The 21999-nt window shown below is 39.2% G+C and overlaps 1 protein-coding gene across 4 annotated transcripts in view; it reads left to right on the top strand.

Annotated features, from left to right (window-relative positions):
• ASPN (asporin) overlaps nt 1-21999 on the top strand; it is a 433787-nt gene that overhangs the window by 277875 nt on the left and 133913 nt on the right. For all 4 annotated transcript variants that reach the window (XM_044077412.1, XM_044077411.1, XM_044077409.1 and 1 more), the window contains exon 3: nt 19622-19734. In XM_044077412.1, the coding sequence (XP_043933347.1) occupies nt 19622-19734 (113 nt within the window). The remainder of the gene's footprint in view (nt 1-19621; nt 19735-21999) is intronic.

Below are 21999 nucleotides of genomic sequence, written 5' to 3'. Positions count from 1 at the left end.
AAATAGTTACTATGCATGCAATCCAGGAATGAATGGCCAATTAAACAATACTCAATAAAAATACAGAACCAAGATACATTTGAAAAGGATTTTTTTTTGTTACTGGCAATAAAACCAATTACATGTAAAGAGAAAGAGAGAATATACAGACAGCTCCACACATAAAAACAATTGTTACATAATATAAAAGTATGACTATGAAGATGTCTACAAAACAGTTTAAAGAATGGATACCCCAAGGAGGATTTGTGAAGTATAATTTAGTTATTTAGATTTCAAGCCCTGAAACTCTACATACAATTAAAGAGAAACTCACAGATGAAGTATGCCCCAGATAGCCAGTAAATTTTAGACAAATATCCGTAGGACATGTGCATAAATACTAAACAGAAATCAATACTTAACAGTTGTACAAAAAGTTGTTTAGTTCCACACAAGAAAGAAATAAGAATGTTTTATTTAAAAAAATAGAAGAAATACACAGTGCAAAACAAAAGAACCATGGGATGTTCCAAATAAAGTGGCAAATCTGTACGTCTGTTTTACTCCAGCAGCTCATGTGAATGGGTGCGAGTGGCTGATGCCAGCTTGCCCATCCTGGTGGGAGGAATTCTGCCTACGCTGGATGCAATGGCAGCACTGAGAGACTGGCAAGTTCAGTACTTGGTCAGGTGGGTGTGTATGCACCTCCCAGAAGCAGTAATCATGGAGCTTACAAGCCGAATTTAGGGTGGTAGGTGGTTAGGACACACTCCCTGGTAACAGTGTGATACTGAACTAGCATCCTCAGTCTCCCTGCCAGCCCTGGACATGGGTTGGGTGAGCCTGGGGGAGGCTGAGGTGGGTCCAATAGACCAGGTGAGCACGAGGAGGAGCTAGTGGCCGCTGATCAGCTGTGGGGGGGGGGGGAGAGAAAATAAAGGATGGAACACAGATATGTAATGATATGGAACATATAATTTACTCCCCTTATGACCAAGTTACTGACTGCATGTATACTTCCTTGGCACACCTTTCCTTGAACCTTGATTCCCTATAAAATTATTAAATTTCTAGATTCTGCTGTAGTGGAGCGAGACAGGAAGACTATGCTTTCTGATTAAATATAAAGATCCTAGCTGTTTTACTGGCCAGTTTTGATAGGATGGAATTCTGGGAAATGATCCACTTGTTTGGTACTTTAGTTAAGCCTCATTTCCCTTGACATCTAGAATTGTTTTTCTTTATTTCTGAATATTTCTGCTGAAAGAAGTAACACTGAGCAACTATTCACATGCAAAAAACTTTGGTATGATAATGAGCAATCAACAGGGTTCAAATAGTAAACATAACAATATTGGTTTTACATCAGAGTCTTGGACCACCTATATATGCACATTTACAAGAAATTGTGAGTAGCTTGAAAAAATCCAGGCAGAAAACAGAAAAAACATGCAAACTCAAGTATAATGATTCACTGTTATAGTGACCATCGCCAAAAAGATCCTCCTGTGTAGACCCCAGTGGCAGATGTGCCAGAAGGAATCTATCATGTCCAGTGATGCTATCAAAGCACACCAAAGTAACAGGGTATGAGCATAATGCACTGGATTCTCACCAACTGGAACATGACATACCAGATAAAGTCAGTGAAGTCACTGACATGCATGGGACGGATGAAAGTCACATACCCCTTCCAACTAAAGAGAGATGGGAGTAGAAACACAATCTTTACAATGAGGAGAATCTATCTGGTCTGCTCCCACCAGACTCTTGCTGATTGGGTTCCCATGTGAGAAAGAGTGGGCCACAGAGCTACTGTCCAGTCCAAGAGCATGTAGTACTCATGGTCCCAGAATGAATGGACTGATGTGTGGTATTAATACAGAACGTATCAAGCAAGTTACTGAGGTAGAAAAAAAAGACTGAGTAATTGGACAGTTGCATGGTTGAATGGTAAGACACAGAGAGTTGTGGTGAGAGAAATGGTGTCAGGAATTAGAAGAGTGACAAGTGGGAATAGAACATGGGTCTCTCCTGGGTCCCTCACCTTTCATTATGTTTGGCTCGTACTTATCTGAGGGCTATGCTGATGGCACAAGAGTGTAGCAATGGAAAATGTGAGAAATAGTCCAGCAAAAGATACGGAAATGCTGAACAAATCATCAAAAAGATGGCATTGAGGTTCAGTGGAAATAAAAGCAATGTAATGTACCTAGGCTACAGCAGCACTGGTGTGAAATTTCAGCTAGGTGGAGTGGAACCTATGCCAACACAGCAGGAAAAGGACACAGAGGGGTGTTGGTTACACCATGAATGGACCACTTTGAGCAGAGTGAGAGGGAAGTGGCAACCAACACAATGCTGGAGTATACCCACAGGAGGAAAGAGACAATGATCAAAAATATAATGCTTCCCTTCTGTTCTCTAAGAACTGTGCAGCTCTGAAAACCACGTGTCAAGAAAAGGAAATCAGACTGCTGCAAGAAATCAAGCAGAAAACTAAGAAAAAGATCCAATGGGATGGAGGGAAAATGAATATAACTAGAGGCAGGAGGAGTTAGACTGCGTCTCGCCTGACACTAGAAAGATGGAGGGATATGATTATGGCTAGAAGATTTAAAAGGGTCAAGTTGAACAGGAACAATACAGGGAGTAAGAAGAGGCTAAAGGCAGCAGGCTGAGTAAGTAGTTATCCCCTACAATCTCAAAAGTACTTTTTCATAGAGATTGCTGTGGTTTACAGAATGAGATACTGGAATGTGTGGTGGGGCAAGAATCAAGAGAGGCATTCAAAAAGGCATAGGAGAGGTGGGAAAATGTAAGAAAAAAGGTAGAAGGCACCAACAGAATGGGTGGTTCAGCAGGAATCCACTTAGACATTCAAGAGTGCAAGGATGAGTGGAAAAAAAGTAGGGATGGAAGGGATATATAATGTTAAGGCACTTAAAAGGAAAGATTAGAAAGACTGAATCAAGCAAATAAAATATAATCCAGCAGGGAAGTGAGACTGTGAGTGGGACCCAACTGCCAATGATCCTTCAGTGTGGTATATTCAACCACCATCATCCTCCTAGCAATGAGCTAGGCCAAAAGCTTCTCTCTCTAATATTTGAAGGTACCCAGGCTGAACTGCTGGCACTTATGGATGGCACTGCTTTACATCAAATTCCTCTGTAAGGTAATACATACAGACAATATTGAAACAAGTGTTTTCCCCTTTCTTTTCTGAATCTTTTTCTTTATAAACCTGCTGACCATCAAATCCATGCTTCTTCCACCTGGGATCATCACCCAGGAAACTATCATATAATATGCTGGCTTACTCACTCACACAGCAGCCTGACCCACAATGCTAAGCCCCAATGATGCATGCAGGATTGTCGAGCTACAATGAACGCTGTTTAATCAGGCATGTATCCTGATCCATTGCTCTGCTTTGCCCTGACAATCAGAAGGCTTTTTAGTGCTGCACTGAATTAAGCTACCACCCTTTCTATGTAGGAAGGGCAAGTTATGCATCGGATCCACTGTTCTAGTCTTGTTATATTTTGGCCAGAAAAACACTTTTTCACTGACATAATTCAAAATCAAAATCTGAACTGTTTAAGTGGCAGAAAAGAATTGGCAGACTCAGGAGCTTATGAATGCTCTTATAGTGTGGCTCATAATGTCATGGTATAGCCCCATCAGCATGAAGGTATGTGAGAAAAGGTGCTGAAATGGAACGGATGAGAGAATGTACCTAATGGTTGACTCACTAAGGTGGGTCACCAATGCCTGCTCTAGGATTGACATTGATCTTCATGAACCACCATGAACTCAGTAGTGCCAAAGATAATGATCACTACGGGGATAATTTGAAGAGGCTACAGAAATCTCTTATGCATGAAACCAGAGCTGTATAATTTTCAGCAAAACAAATGTCTTTTTTTCTACTCCATCTAGCTGATCATCTACTGTCATTTAGTTCTTATGTTACATTTTACACTTAGTGTAGCTAGTACTACCCCTCGGTGATGTATCTGCAGCAGTCCCCTATTGAAAAGGGGACATGGTTTGGAGCAGAGCAGCAGGCAGCATCATATAAGCTGTCCTGCACCTTAGGGAATTTTTTTGAATGTCGTAAGTGGACAGAGCTATTGATGTCATGGGCATCATTACATATAATGTCAGTTATCTCTAGCCCCCACACCCACCACCAATTTGCAGCATAATTATGGCACAAGTCCTGTTCACTGGGGACATTTCAGATCACAAGCAGAAAAAACTTCCTTCCCTCAATGAGCAAGCCAGCAAAAAGCTGCTCCTTCAACACCCAAGAAGCTAGTCTAACAAAGCAAACTGCTTACTCATAAAGTCAGACTTGTATAATTAGTAAATAGTACTTCTATATACACACACCTCTTCTTGTGCCATCGCTTTCTTGACCCTTGGCTGAGATCTAGGACAGTTGTTTATAACTAGGTATCTCAGTTTGCCTGTCATGTCCCTTAACAATCACATCACTGCTCAGTTCTTCACAGTTTTGTAAGGATATCACAGGGGCACCTATATAAGTATGTCACAATCAACCTTTGTAGACAGGCTTTCTTTACTAAGAACCATGTGTTCAACTTTAGACTTCTAGCACAGTGTACTCCTACCACAGCCCAAAGAGGAGTTCCTTCACTCATTGTGGAATAATCATCTAACTTTGACAAACAGAAGTTAAGTTAATTCTAGCTTTTTTTCTTTCTTTTAATATTTTTTGTTACTTCCCAGAAAATACCATCAACAAATAAGACACTCATGTTGTACAACACAATTTCAATTTGCATTTAAACAACTTCATACCAAACACGGAGATATAATTTTTCCAATTAAGCTGCCTTTCTATTACCACCTAATTTTCAGCAAGCTCTTACTTTCACACTGCATGAAGTCCACATACTGTAGAAGCAGCTTAGTTATTTAAAAGCGTTTCTTCTCTCATACATGCAGTATAATCAGTCTAGTATATGATTTACTGCAGTTAAACTTCCAGTAAACCATCTACAAACAGGCCATCCTTTAATGCAGTCTAAACCCACCTCTGCTTCATCACTTGCCTAACAGGAGGTGGCAACTAACTCCCCTTTCATCTTTGCTTCCTGCTTGCTCTCAAAAGTAGAAGATATTTGCCCTCCTCTACTTCTGATCCTTAGATTACCTTTACAGGAGGGGAAACATTAGTTAAGTGTCAAGTGATGATCCCTGGCTCTTCCAAACTAGTTTCTTAATTTGAGCTTTTTTTTTTTTTTTTTTACTTTTGGGTCATTAAAGTAATTCAGCTTAAATATCAATATGAAAATGAACACAGTCACAAAAATCAAATTTCAAAAAAAAAATAAATAAATAAATAAATAAATATAAATGCTGAGCACCAAATAAAGCTGATAGAGTAAGGAAAAGTATCTGGAAACCACAATATTGGTTTTAATCCTTTTATTTTCAGTTTTTCAGACAGGATGGATAAGCACTGCTCAATAAAGCTATAAGTACAGTCACAGAAGTCTTGGTTGATGATCTCACTTGCACACAGAGTTACGCAAAGACAAGAGATTCCTAAGCACACGTTTACCTACACTGTAATTGCCCATTCAGGTTTAAAGGTGAATAAATTAAAAAGATGATATTCAAGGTTGTCTAGGCAAAGCAAAAGAATATAAGAAAAAAGAAAATAAGTCAAAGAAATGTTTCCATTATGTATAAGCTTATATTAACACTGGAGCATTAAGCATAAAGAATAATTAAGATCTGGTCAAATTAAGCTTCGTTCAACCACCCAGAATGTACAAACTGGCCAAAAATAGCATCACTGTAATGGCTTCCTTACCAAGTAACAGCGTATACTGTCTGCCATGGCACTTAGCAGTTCATATACCGTGAGATAAAACTGTGTCAGTGCACAAACAATGGTAATGTGACCGTGTCAACACTGTCGTCAATTAACGTACATAGAAAACAATATTTATATACAAGCAAGTTACTTAAATTAAGAACTTGGCATCTGACAGCAACAAGTGTAGAAAAGCTGCCAAATAAGAAAATCACAACAATCAAGAGTAGTACAAGTCAAAGCTCCTTTTAATTAAAACAATACCGCTTTCAAAGAGGGCGTAACCGAGTACCATCTGAAGAAGAAGAAAAAAATGAGGCAAATTAGAGGTTCCCTTACAGATGAAGAAAATTCATTTAACTTGGGAGTGGAATAACTATTCATTCAGTGAAAGAGACTGATGGATAATTAGTCTTTTGCATAAAATTACAATTTTATGGTTGACACAAAGGGACAGGAGCCCTTCATGCAGTTTTAGGGTATATGCATTATAATTGATAAGGGGAATAAGATTACAGTCCGTAAAATGTAAATAAAGAAATGCATCTCACCAAAGTTTTAAATAATCCCTGCTGTTTGGAAGATCACTTAAATATGGGGCTGTAAAAATGTGACAGAGGAAAGAAGCCTCAGTGATGCCACATCACCGTGCAAAATCAGTCTTGGAGCTAAGCACCACAACAGAGCTCCTTGTTTTTTTCCACACTTGCATTCAAAATGAAGACTCATAATCACTATCCACTTCTGTCACATAAACCTGCCACAAACGCTGGATATTACTCAAGTCACAACCGGACAGGATATCACTGAATCTCTCTCTCTGTTCCCCCCCCAAACACCTGTATTGAATTATACTTGTGACACAGACAAATTTACATTCATATAAAAGTAATCAAAATATCTTAACATAAATATTACACTTCACATATATTTGCTATATATCATATAAGATAAGCAATATTACATACATTATTCAGTTCCTGCCTTTTTTTAAACAAGACACATCTTTATTAAATCATCACTTACTACACAGGCAATCATACATGTACATAAACTGATCTATAAACTGTCTAAAAGCTAGTGGACATGACTTTTAGTTCAGAACTCCAAGACCTGGAATGATTTACCAGCCACAATTAGGCAATGCAATGATCTCTGTTGATTTCTCATTTAAAAAAAGCAAACTGCATTAAAATGTTATTCTCACCCCATCACTTAAAATACCTCTCACCTGCATACTTAAACTTTACTTTTCAGTAATACATCCTAATTTTATTGCCCTAACCAGAGTTAAATGGGATCAAAATAGAAAAGTTTACTATCTCATTTAAAGTGCTTAAGTAAAGTAACAAATAATGTGCACATATAATTAATCCAATAATTAATAAAATGTAAAACCACATGGCCATTGACTCCAATATAGCTCTATTCCGATAGTGAGCGTTAACCTCAGGATAAGAACTGATGTTTTGCAGATATCCAGAACATTTATCTGGCAAGGTGACTGTGTTGATTCATAGGGTCTTTATTTTATTCTGTTCACGCATTTCAAATTTAATCCACTGGAGGGAGACTCAACTTGTATTTGGAAAAACTCAACCTATTGAGCATATGATGTCCATCCACTACTAGTCTATTTACTTTGACATTTTTATATCAGAATGATTATTTTTAAATTACCGTCTTAAACATGTGTCAACAGAAGATGATGTTATCTTTGGCTCTTGTACAAGGTATATAACAACAATGCATTATGCTGGAGTCTTCAATCACATTGGTTACTAACGTTTCCCAGATACATAACTGTTTTTTCATTTTTAACTGAGTGTTATTTATTTGTCTTTCCGCATTTGTAAAGCATGCAGCACTGACAAAACATCTTTAAAGGCAGGAATACTTAAACATCATTCTGGCATAACAAATGCTGACTGAACATCTTTTTCTCAAGCTGCGACTTCCTCTAGTGGTCTGAAACTGAAATAGTTTTATAGAAAAAAAAAGTGGATATTCACACTTCAGACTATATAGTCATGGAATAAATGACTAGTAACACATTCTTATACTGCTACAGGTTTACAATAATGTAATTAAATGTTATTTAAGCAGAACTAAAAGGCATTTGTTAATTCTTATACAGGGTCCGTCCTCTAGTTACAACAAGGGTTGTTATACAAGATTAAAGGAAAGCAATCCTGAAAATGTGTGTTTTAATTATGTGCGTGTGATTGCACTATTCTAGCAGATGCACCCCAAAAAACATAGGCAATTATAATTTTTTTTTTTACGTCTCATCCCTTTTGACAACTGACAGGCAACAGAGTCAGTGTGATATATTGCAACTGTTAGCATTTCATGATATGTGGATTGGCAAACAGGGATTTTCCCAATGGTCATACAATTATGTACTCATCCGTTGGATGGCTAGTGATGCTACAAAAAGTAAAAAGTGACCTCAGATACAATTTACTAACACTGCATAATAACAGTTAAGCATGTTGCATCAAAACTTGCTCACATCGTAATACATTATTAAAATCTTACTACTTCATCAGGTTATATCATAACCAAAAATCAATGCAACTTCTTCATTACACATTCTCACACTTAAGGGGCCCCAACTAATGCCTTCTCAGAGTAAAAAGCATCAAAACATTCTCCAAATCTTTAAATAGAAATAATCACATGACAAACTCAATCAGTTACTAAAAATTATCATGAGCTTTTACACAACATTCATTATTTAACCTTCTAGGTTTTAAGGTGCCAAATTTGTAATAAAGAAGTTGCATGGACTTTAGTTTTGACATGTATTAAAAGATTATTTCTTTAATCATTGAATAAATGTATTACACTGAAGAGTCTATAAACCATACAAATATTTATATTTTCAGTTAGACCAGCAGTGCTCACTGTACTTAAAAATATACTGCTAGTAACTGCCATGGCCTCAGCAGCACAACAAATTATTTATTTTATTTATTTATTTGACATTTGTTAACCAGGTTAGTCCATCTGAGCCAATGGCCTGTTTTCAGTGGAGACCCAAGGAGAAAAGCTCCAGCAATACAAACATAAAAAGATAACATAGTAGGCAATATATAAAACCCAAGAAAAACAGTTCAGCAATACATTAGCAAACATTACATATGCAGTGATCAGGTGAAATGAATAACTGTAATAAAAAAAAACAAAATTAAGTAAATACAACTAGTGCATTTAAGTATTTACAGTAATGACACATCTTTCCCAAGTAGCATAATGTAGTATTGTCTAGTGAGCAGATTAGTCATTGAATTATTATATGTAGATAGGTAGTGAAAAGAACAAGAAAGGAAAATGCAAATTATGGGGATTTAGGCAGGGACAGGCTTTTGAGTTCAGAAAGTAGTGCTTGACTTCAGTTTTAAACCAGCTGGATCTAGTGATGCTACGGATGCGAGGTGGTAGCCTATTCTACACATGGGACACAAGAGTGTTTATAGAGGAGTTCACCATAAGTTTTGTTGGGTATATAGATGTCTAGAAGGTGCTGGTCAGAACTACAAAGAGACCTGGTTGGGGTATAAAGGAATACTAAGGTAGAGAGTGATGGGAAGGATAGCGGTTTGTTGAGTAGGGACCGAGTCAGCTGCAGCTGGGCAAGTAGTAAGAGCTGGTGGCATTCTAGCCTTTGAGGCTGCTTCAGGGCAAGGCAATGATGGAATTTATAAGGTTGGTTACTGGCGAATCTGGCTATGTTATTGTAAGCTTGTTCTAGTTTGGAGAGAAGGTTTGACCGGAGGTGAGTTAGGATAGGGGAGGCTTAGATGAGAGACAGAAGGAGATAGGATTGGGCAAGGATGGGTTTTGGAGTTAGAAGCAAGACATTTCTTATTCCTGTAGAGAAGATCCAGCTTCATGTTAGGTTTTTTTGATACAGTATTGGACATGTTGAATTTGAGATGGTCATCAATTATTGTACCCAGTAACTTAGTGTGAGACTCAGCTTTGACGAGAGTGTTATCTAGCGAAGAAATATTAAAGGTGGATTTAAGTTAGTGGAGAGTTTTATGGAGAAATAGTAGGAGCTTAGTGTTTTTGGGACTGAGTATAAGTTGATGTTCTGTGAGCCATTTTTCCACAGGTGAGAAGGAGTTTTGGGTGACAGAAAGAAGTTTAGAGATGCTGTCAGCACAAGAGATGAGTGGAATCATTGTCACACTGTATGAGGGAGGAGGTGTTGCAGGAGGAGTAAAGATGATTGGTGAAGATGTTGAATAGGAGGGAGCCAAGTACTAAGCCTTAAGGGGCACCAGTTTGGATAGGTAGGAAAAGGGAGCAAGCAGATTCCCATCTGACAGACTGGTGCCTATCTGATAGATAGCTTGAGAACCAGTGAATAGTAGAGAGGGAAAAATTAAGGTCAGTAACCTTAGTAAGCAGCTTGGAATGGTAGACAGTATCGAAAGCTTTAAAGAGATCGAGAAAGAGGCAAGACATGAGGAGTGAAGTATAGGAGGGCAGTGGAGGTGCTGTGGTGTGGCCTAAAGCCATGTTGAGTGGGGGTCAGAAGATTTTCATTAATAAGGCAAGTTAAAAGCTGTGTGTGAATACATTTTTTTCGAGGATTATGGATAGAGGAGATTGGATGGCAATGGGTCTGTAGTTAGATGGCTCAGTGGAGTTACCTCCTTTGTGAAGTGGAATGGTGTAGAAAGATTTGCAGATGTTGGGGACAGCAGACTCTTAACAGATTTATTACGATAGAGACAGGATAGGCTAGGGAACGAGCAAAGAGTTTAAGAAAAAGGGGAGAGAGGTTATCGGCAGAGGGAGAACAAGGTTTCAGTTTTAGTAGGAGTGACTTGATGTAGGCTGTGGAGATAGGGTTAAGAAAGGGGTTGTGCTGCATGTGTAGTGAGTGGTGTGAGGGTGGTTATGACTTGGAAACATTAGCCAGTCTGATGGCATAAAGAAATAAAGCCCTGATGATGAACCCAGGCAACTGACAATGACTGTGCTGGCAGGAAGGATGGGTGGTACCTATCCTGAAAGGGAAACAGGTGCAGTTTGGTGTTGCTTGCCTCTCTGGTGGTGTGAGGCAAACCTCCAAGCAACAACCAAAAGTTGGAGCCTGTCTGGAATGGATTAGTACTCTGGCTGCTCAAGCTGGTGACGCATGCAAGGGAGCAAGAATTCATGGACTGAGGGGCTTTAGGCAATCCCTCCAATGTTGTGGGTGTGTACATCACCAGCTGGGAAGCTGGTGAGGCAACAAGCCACCCCCCCCAAGCTGGATAAATGACACCCTACCTCACCCCAAACAGATTCTTGATGCAGCAGATATGTAGTGTGATCTCAAATTGCCAGGGCAACATATGGATCTATCTATGCTTGGAGAGGCTTACCAGTCAGCACGGCATAGCAGAGAAATACATACAGGAAAAACATTTGGAAATACTATAAAATAAAGTACAGCGAGTGCAAATAATAAGTAGCATTCATGATTTATGTACAATCAGTGGTGTCTCCTCCACCTGCCTTTATTTTTGTTACTGAGCAAAGAAAAGAGTGTCATTATTCTACATTTCTTAGAAAATAAATGTGAATAAATCCTAAACATGACATGCATTTCAGCATATACTTATCTACAAAATGAAATAATTTTTTATGCATACACCTTGCAGCTTTCTCCCTGTAATCGAGCAATAAATATAAAAAATATTAACTGCCCCAATACTTTTAAAGTCACTTTTATCTTGCTTTATTATATGTTTAAACAGAATCCAGGACATTATAATTGTAAATGCTGTTCATCTATCAATTAGCTATAAAATGTTTAGATTTATTTTTAGATGGCCAAGCAAAGAAATCCAGAAAGAAAATCATATGCATGACACTTGCTGATTTTATACAGGCAGCATGCATACAAGTACAATTCATCTAAAACCAAAACTTGTAGAAAAAATATAGCGTTAATGACTTCATTATATGTCTGGTTGATGTTTTTCAACTTACTAGACTTCATAAAACTCAAACTTCTAAGTTTTCTGCTTAGTTTGCAGACAAGAGAACATAGTGGAACCTAGCCGTTTCCTGAAAGGACTATCTGGTTGAGGGACTTGCTCAAGATCACACAGTAGGCAAAGAGAGGCCGAGGGAATCAACCCAAACCACAGGAAGCAGCTTGTCAGCAGCTCACAGCCTTAATTCTCTGTGGCATTGCACGAAGTATCGGAGACCATCCATGTGCAACTAACAGTGGGCAAGACTGCTTTTCAGTTTATAGCATCCTACAGACCACCCTCTCAAAGTTAGGAATCCCACTCAGCTTTTCTGAAAACATTGGAGAACATGAAGATCTCTCTGAACACCATTATATTGGGCGACTTCAACTACTCAAACATAGACTGGGAGCACTACTCAAGTCCCAGCACCTTAGCCCAAAGGTTCCTGGAAATTATAAACTCAAATGCTATGGAACAACTAGTCACCACTCCCACAAGAGGGGATAACATACTAGACCTGATCATTACCAACATGGGGACTCTATGCTCCACACCTGAAGTATATCCCTCATTAGTAAGATCAGACCACAAATTAATTTCACTGGATGTCCACATCCCGACCCCACCCCCAGCCCAGAAAACCACAGTGAAAAACTTCTCAAAAGCGAACTTCTCAAAACCGAAGTGGAATCCTTCAAGGCCCCAGGGCCAGTGGAAACTATGGCCCAAACTGCAGAATCCTATATAAACGCATTCTACGGACATCTCCAGGAATGCATGGATCATGCTATCCCAAACAAAACCAAAACCCTAACATCCAAAGGCAGGCGTCCAGTCTGGTGGACCCCAGCCATAAATAAACTGTACAACAGAAGGAGGAAGATACTACATGATAGAGCAAAATCCCTAATAGGGAAGGCATCCCTGATCAGTACTAGCAAAAAATTACGATCCCTCATAAAATCCTCCAAGGCCAGCTTCGAGAGAAAAATTGCTTAGGACACTAAAGACAATCATAAGGCTTTTTTCAGTTATGTTAGGAACCTGGGATGCAACTCCCAGACTTGTTCTGAGTTGATTCTAAACGTCAAAAAATACACTGAACCCACAGACATCGAAAATATCCTGGCAGACAGGTTCAGTGCAAACCCCTCCCCCCAAAAGAGCAAGTATCTATCCAGGCAGAGGGCTGCCTCCCAAACATCTCTGATGCTAAGGTGAAGGCTGCCCTCTCCAAAGCAAAAAACACTGCTTCCATGGGACCAGATGGCGTCCCGGGTTGCGTCCTACATGAATTCCAAGAAGAACTAATCCCTCAAATAAAACAGCTGTACAATCCAGTCTCACCACAGGATATGTGCCCACAGAATGGCGTACAGCAACAGTGGTCCCACTCCACAAAGGTGGAGCCTCCAAGGACCCTGGAAACTATCGCCCCATAAGCCTGACTAGCTTAGTCTGCAAGGCTATGGAGAGGATCATCATGGAGCTCATAAACAAAGACATTGGGGACCTACAGACACTAGATCCTACCCAGTTCGGCTTCGTCAAGGGCAGATCCTGCCTTCTGAATCTGGTTGACTTCTTCGAAACAGTCACCAAAGCCATAGATGAAGGGAAGGTAGTCCACACAGCCTATCTGGACCTAGCAAAGGCATGTGACACAATACCCCACTCGGGCATCATAAATAAGCTATCCAGCTTAAATATAAACCTCTATGTCACAAGATGGGTCGAAAACTGGCTCAAAGACAGAACCCACAGAGTGAGAGTTGCTGGAGCCATGTCAAACTCGAAACCGGTCACAATTGGCATCCCACAAGATTCTGTCCTGGGACCGCTCTTGTTCGGTATATACTTTTCCGAGGTACAGGCCAATGTGGGAGGACTATGGCTCACCAAGTTTGCAGACGACTGCAAACTAGGCGCCATAATCAACTCTCCAGCTGACACAAACATCCTTCAAAAAGGTCTCACAGAGATGGATAACTGGTGCCAGAGCCATGGTCTAAAGCTAAATGCCAAAAAGTGTATAGTCATACCCTTTGGCAAAAACAATGTGCCCACAAATTACCACATAGGCGGTAACCTATTAAGTACAGAGAAATTAATTAGGGATCTGGGGACCCAAGTTGATAGCAACCTCTCCTTTGACAACCACATTGCCAAAGTGGTTAGAAAGACCTTTTACATAGCCCACCTCATCATGAAAGGATTCACATCTATATCAAGAGAGGTAATCGTGCCCCTTTATTCATCCCTCATCAGGGCCATCATAGAATACAATGCCCCTTTTGGGATGTACCTTACCCGATACCTGCAGCAATTACAAAGACCCCAAAAGTACCTCACCAAGAGGATCAAGGGACTCAAACAGATGTCATATGCTGCTCGGTTAAAAAAACTCCAGCTCTACTCAGTTGCATACCGCCTACTTTGAGGCGATCTATGCCTGACATATAAAGCTATGTCCAATCCAGAATTAATGGACATGCTCCACCTCAGTAAATCTAAATCCCTTAGAGCCACACGCTCGAGGGTCTTGAACCTCAACACTGAAATAAATAGAACTTGCTGGAGGGACAGATTCATAACCCAGAGGCTCCCTTCGCTCTGGAACAGAATTCCAATTCATGTTAGGCAGAGCACCTCACTGAATCTCTTCAAGAAGAATCTTGATGAGTGGATGGGGGATTGTAGGTTTGCCCTGGGGATTACTTCCGTGTCACTATTAGACAGAGGCACAGCAAACTAAACCTTAAAAAGGGCACAGTATACTCAAATCAAGGGGTGGCGTAAGCCAAACAAAATCGGGCTAGGCTTATAATTGCCCCAGGGCAGATAGCCTAGTATGAAACTATGAACTATGAACCTATATACAGTAATAGGCACTGACTCAAGTCTTACGTTCATAAGACAAGTTTTTCAAGTGTGCCCTTATAAACACAAACATTTGTTTTTGTACTTAACTGGTATAACTTGAGCTTCTTAGGTGAGCAAGACTAGTAAAATTGTTTTGGAAGTTGTCTGGTTGATGTTTTTCAACTTACTAGACTTCATAAAACTCAAGCTTCTAAGTTTTCTGCTTAGTTTGCAGACAAGAGAACATAGTGGAACCTAGCCGTTTCCTGAAAGGACTATGTGGTTGAGGGACTTGCTCAAGATCACACAGTAGGCAAAGAGAGGCCGAGGGAATCAACCCAAACCACAGGAAGCAGCTTGTCAGCAGCTCACAGCCTTAATTCTCTGTTAACTGCCAGAAAGATGCAACGACTCCCCATTAGAGAATCAAACCCCATTCTCCTGCGTAGCAGGCAGCGATGGCAATGTGTCTACATTTAGTTCGAGTATTGAAAATCAAAGCCATCATTAGCACAGCTTTCACCACACCAAACCTTTTTTCTTTCATTTTAACTGGAATACAGGAAATATGAAACAAATGAAAACAATTCACAATTGGCATTATAATATGTTATATCATATGGTGTTCTAGAAGATGAGTCACAGTAGAGTCCATAAGAATTAAAATGATACAGAACTCTGGACAGGGGCAGCAGTGTCTGTCAGCTGCTACCACTCATCCAAGAAACCACGGTGATAGTGGTGACACTGTTACTGCCGCTACAAGGCACTTGGTAAACACTCTACTCCTAGGAAGACAGGCTAAGGAAAGCGCACCATAGTGAAGTGATGAACCTCCAAAGAGAAATGCAGGGCATATTCATGTCTTTTTTCTGTATCTGCCGGTAGGCATCCACCGTCGCTAATGATCATATTTATTTATTTATTTTTTGTGTTTATTAACTAGCCGGGATGATAGAAATGGACGATTTGCAGCCTCAACTTGAATACAAAGCATGATATAGCATACAGCTATCTTGATAACAGATTTATATACAGCTGAAAAATATACCATCAGACCTCTGTGTATATTATGGCATATATACACATTCAAAAACTCAAACAAAAGTAAGACAACTGTACATTTAGAATGCTTGACAGTTAGAGATTTTAGTTTTACTACTAAAGCATCAATACAACAGCAGTTTAAAAATACACACACACATCATATTTTAAAGTTGCTATGTTCTATAAATATACATAAGTCAACAGATGCAGATACACAACGAAAGCATTTGTTAGAGCTTATTCCATGCAGCAGTAATGCTGAGAGAAGTTAAGACAGAAGTGCAATGCAAACCAGCAATATTTGTACCATTTCAAGCACATCCAGCAATCTTTTGCTGAACACAAACAATGGCATGAATAGTGACCATCTTAACTCTGATGACATTACTACTTATCAAATAGCCAATGAATGTCCTCTATTAACACACACCAAGACTTATGACAGTGAAGTGGACTTCTTCTCCAATTCTGTGTTTACAAGTTGGAAATAATACCTCCCAGGCTTTACTGCAGTCTAAGCCTAAGGCATCTGTCACCAAACTTGGTAAAATCCTTGTGTACAACTATCTACATGCATGTCCATCCAGAATATGTTCAAATATTTATGTAATAGCATTTATTTATTTATTTTTACCAAGACACAGTAAGTTATACACAGCAATTTCCTTTTATTACAAAAGAGATGTCCTGAGGTGAGTAAGAAAGAGAAAGCACCCTGAGCAATGAAAAACATACAAGCAGCAGCTCTGGTAAGTTTATGGATAACATGCAAAAAGGGTCAATGCCAGCAAAGGAAAGAGAAAGAGATGGGGCCATTATTATTTTCCTACAGGTCATGAAGCTGATGGTGATGCTGGTAATTAATTTCAAACTGGGCGGCTGCCATCTAACAGTGATGAAAGTTTCTAATGATGCAAGTTCCATTTATGTGACTCCCTGATTAAAATAACCCTCTTCTGAAGAACGCATACAATTTTCACTGTTATTTACTCAGTGAAAAAAATTATAGAAAGAAGACTATTGTTTCTGGACTTTGCTAACTTTGATTATTTCAGAATATAACATCCTAACAACTTATTTATACCAGTGAAATTGCTTCCTTCACATATAATGCAATAACCAGTGTCCGGGCTGTGGAAATATGCCCATACAACTATTTCTAAGCTGTGTTAGATACAATTAAGAGGGTGGCTCCATTGGTGGAATAGGCCTCCTGATATTTCTTTCTTTCCTTGTCATATTAAATCACTTCATCGAATCCCACCAAATTTGGCAACTAGTGGTCCTGCCATAAGTATCCCCCCCCCCCCAATAAAAACAGCCTAAGCATAGATAATATCAAATGACAACTCCTTTGCTTGGGGAACTGACTTGATATTAATAAAGATTTTGCTCTTTGAAGGAAATAGTGTCCTTGTGCTTTCTGGATTAGAAAGAGGTGAAATTCAGATGAAGAATATGTGTAACAGGCCTAGAGTGGCAATGCAAAATTACTTCCTAACCATTTTGACAATGAGATTTTAGGACGGCTGGTATCACACTACTGTGCAGCCTTTTCCCCTCCTGAAGGTTTCCAATCCATGTGGTCGTGTTGTACTCCCTTTCCTTATAGAGATGGGGCACTGTTTGCTGCAGTTTCTCATAGTTTTAGGAAATTATATGGATTTAGGTTTGTGCTGCACAACAATATTTTTAGGATACATAATATGCAGATGATATGTTTTTGCACACAGGTGTTGTACGACACTGAATTGTGTATCCATACAATTACCTGACATGCATCTACCATATAATTGCTACATGGCTTATGATTACTGGTCATAAAGATCATACGTCAGTGTAAAAGGTTCTGTCATCAATCTTAGAGAGATTTTAGACAGAAAATGAAAACAGAAGCTAAAATTCAATCTCAATGTTACATTCTTTTAAGATCAAACAACAATGAATACACTGACACTTCCTAATAACATATGCACATTTAGACTTTGAGCATTAATTACAAACATTTTGCTAGATTTCAGGATGGATATTCTTCAGAATGTCAGGGACAAAGGAAAAAGGGAGTAATAATGCTGACTACCAGAGGAGCTCCAATAGTGATATAGAAGGTGGGGGGGGGGGGGCAATAAATAATGGTACAATTGTGGTACTAAAGGATACTGGAAAGGGAGGAGGATTACACTGGCATGTATTTATATTCCACCAAAAACTGCTATTATAGAGCTTAAGAAAATTTTGAGAGACATAATTAGCTTTCAGCACAGAATATTACTTATATGTGGAGACTGGAAAATGCTTTTAGTCCTTTCAGTTTTATATACAGGTCAGGGATATATTCATCAACCAAAAGATATGTTCTGGACAATGATTAATATGGGATGAAGGAATTTATCAGAGGGGGAAAGATGCAAGATTTAGGTGGGATAAGCTGATCCTTGTGATAAAACAAAGTGGTTTAGGATTACATGATTTGAAGGGATATTTTAGAGCTATACTGTTAAAGCTCATCTAAATAACACAAGCAGAAGATTATAATTCAACGTGGAAAATGATGATAATGAAGCAGAGGAAGTTCAATAAATAAAAAAGAGAATGGATTTTGGATGCAGATCCTTAAGTGGAATAATAGCCATACTGTATATTCAGAAAATAAAATAAAGTATTTTAAAGACTAAGTCAACACAAGAATGGAGAAAGGACATTTCGTCAGTAGGGGTACAGAAAACAGGCAAGAAGGTGCAGGAATTTACTGAAGAAAACTGACAAAAGACCCAAGGTATTGGAAGCAAATAACTACAGAGGGAAAAGTGATATTCTGGGACAAGGCCAAGACGACATTTGGACTACAGGACTACCTACAGACTGCCTTCCCTACCAGAGATTGAAATCAGAGTAAAGGCAAAGAGAATGGGAGAGGTGAAAGACTTGTTCTGGTAGAGTTTTCAGTTGAATATAGAAAGGAAGCAGCTGTTAAAAACAAATCATTACTACAGCATATAAATCAGAGGCGGTTAGAAAAGATTGGGAAGAGAGGCTGGAGAAGCAATTTATAATGGAACAATGGGAAGACATATACATATGACTCTCAAGTATGCAACAAAGTCCAAATGGTTTAGGATTTTTGTTTGGAAGTACTTACCATTGGTATTTTATACCCAAATCAGATATCAAAGAATTTTTCCTCAGGTAGATAGCAAATGTTGGAGGTGTGATGGGAAAGAAAGAGGCAACTGGGAACATATATTCTGGGAGTGTAATGGAAATGGACTGACAGATTTTAAAAATTCCCTACAGAGTACACATCAGAAACACTGGGTGAGCAAATAGCTGTAAATAAGAAAATAATTATTTTGAGGTAGGACACAGGATCTGAAATTGCCCAGATATAGTAAGACTTTGTTAAGTTTAATTCGGTAGGCTGCCAAAAAAGCAATTAGTAGAAAATTTAAATCAAAGTTTAAACCGACTGTATTTGAAGTGCCGAATATTGTAAAATACATAGAAGAACTGGAAGAGGCATCTTTAGAAAAGGGAAGGAGCAGATTACATAGAAATAAATAGAAAGTGTGAGAACAATACATGCAGAATAATGTTCAGGATGAGAAGTGAGGTTTAAGAGAAGGCAGGAACTGGACAATTTATGTACTGTTGGACTAAAGATAGCTGTAAACAAAGACCATTTATGCGATATGTAAACAGAAAATGTTAATATAGTTTGTTTTCTTTTCTATCAATGTATGTTTTATTAAGTTATCATTTAAGACATAAGGAAAGTATTTAAAAACAATTCGTAAGTATATATACATAAGGAGAGAAAAATGCAATTTTCAAGTCTTTATCTTAGAGAAATTTAACTAAAAGTACTCTCTGTCTTTCTATTTCACAGGTTTAACCTCCGTACCTGAAAACATTCCACCTGACACCCTTATGATAGATCTTCAAAACAACAAAATTACAGAAATCAAAGAAAATGACTTCAAGGGTCTTAAATCCCTTTATGTAAGTGGATATACTTTGCTGCACTTCTAGGCATTATTTCAGATCAGATTTGATGAACATATCTATGAAGTCAATGTTTATACATTTTTTAATTATGAAACCTTTTAACACATTCACCCCAATAAAGCTCAGGAAGTTTGCACTGTAACTTTCAATGGACGGAGCCCAAGTCTTTTAACAGAATCAAATTATGTCCTCACATTTCAAATAAATGTTCATATCTCTGGAGCCATAGTGGTTATGAAAGATGTATAAATGGCAAACTCTTCAGCACAAAAAAGAAGTTATGTTCTCACCATAATGCTCCATGTGAGTTGTTTATCTCACCTTTATTCTTACACGTGGGTTCGGATTGGCTCCAAGTCGACCGCTTTACTAGCTAAAGATCTCAGAATAGCTCGAGGCCAGGCCCCCTATCCCATGATGCTCTCCTTCCTACCCCATATCTAGTTTGCTGAACTCAGCAGCAAGAAAAAGGTAACTCAAAAGTACTCCAGCAGGAGTAAGAACCCTAGAAAAAACTGCCAGACCCCCAAAGTCTACCCGTTCTTCGAGACCCAGAGGGGGAAGGTGGGAGGGAATGTAAGAAAAAAAGGCGAGATAAACAACTCACATGAAACGTTATGGTAAGAACATAACTTCTTTATGTGAAGTTGTTAAATCTTGCCATTTATTCTTACACGTGGGTAGCATCCCAAGCAACCTAATTCTGGGTGGCTCACTGGAGTACATTCCTGAGGACAGTGGAACCAAAGGAAGCTCTGTCCCTAGAGGCCTTGTCCACTTTGTAATGAGTGATAAAGGTATGAGGCTTGGACCAAGTGGCAGCTGCACATATAGTATCCAAAGGTAAATGAGCCATATAAGCCGAAGACGTGGAGACAGCTCTAGTTGAATAGGCCTTCACACCATATTCTAACGTTTGGTTGGCAAAAGAGTAGATACATTTAATGCAGTCAGTTAACCATTTGGAAAGGGTAACTTTAGAAACTGAAAATCCTTTCTTGGTGTCTGCATACGATACAAAGAGTTGATCAGATCTTCGAAATTCTTTCGTCCTGTCCAAATAGAATCTCAATTGTCTGTGGAGTTCAAGTTTATGCAACATATATTCCTACTGACTAGAATGATTACGGAAAAAGGTTGGAAGTTTGGTTCAGATTGGTTTCAGAGCACACTTTTAGCAAGAATGAAGGGTTAGTCCTCAGTGAAACCCTGCCTGGATGAAACACCAAATACTGTGGTTTGACAGAAACGGCTTGCAGCTCAGATACCCTGCGTGCTGAAGTAATGGCCATCAAGAAAATAGTCTTCCAGGATAGGAACTTTAATTGACAAGAAGATGCAGGCTCAAAGGGAGGAAGAATAATATGGGACATAACAAAATTTAGATTCCAGGGAGTAAATGACTAACAGGAGGCCTGAGATGAATGGTGCCCTTAAGGAAGGCCCGACACAATTTGTGCAACATTAAGTTAGAACCCTCAGTTCCAATATGAAAATCTGAGATGGCAGCCAACTGTACTCTAATTGTGGCAGCCACAGCACCTTCTTGAAAAAGTTTAGAGAGAAATTCCAGAATACTAGCAATAGGGGCCACATATGGATCAACGTTGTTACGAGAAGCCCAAATGTCAAAATGCTTCCATTTACTAGCATATAACTTTCTGGTAGAAGCTTTATGGGAAGATACAAGAATGTGTTGTACCTCTGAAGAAAAGTCATGTGACCTGGCTAGGAAGGGAATTGGAGCAACTAAGCTGTCAGTCTGAGGGAACGAAGAGAGAGGTGGAGGGTCCCTGACGAATGTGTCAGAAGGTTTGGAACTGGTTCCAGAATCCAAGGTTCCTCCAGTTGGTAGAGTCAGAGAAAGGGGAACCAAATCTGATGTGGCCAAAGCAAAGCTATTAAGATTACCGTCCTGCCAAGAGCTTTGGCTTTCTGCAAGAACTTGGGAATCAGGGGAATAGGAGGGAAAGCATACAGGAGTCCCGAGGGCCAATCGTGTACGAGCGAGTCCCTTGGGTTATCCCCTGGTGGGGATTTAGGGCAAAGTAGCTTCTACATTTGGCACTCAAAGGGGATGCAAACAGGTTGCAGCAGCAAGGCTGGCCCCACCTGCGGAAAATCTTCTCCGCAACTTTGTTCTTGAGGGACAACTTGTGAGGTAACAGAATGGCTCTGCTTAGTTTGTCCGCTATTATATTGGATTTCCCCGGGATATGCATTGCAATCGGAAAGCGCCCGGTGGACACAGCCCACTGC

Source organism: Protopterus annectens, chromosome 7.part0, assembly GCF_019279795.1.
Source record: "Protopterus annectens isolate FY-2018-M chromosome 7.part0, PAN1.0, whole genome shotgun sequence".
Lineage (NCBI taxonomy): Eukaryota > Metazoa > Chordata > Ceratodontiformes > Protopteridae > Protopterus > Protopterus annectens.
Note: the sequence above shows the minus strand (reverse complement) of the source record. Positions and strands in the feature narration are given on the sequence as shown.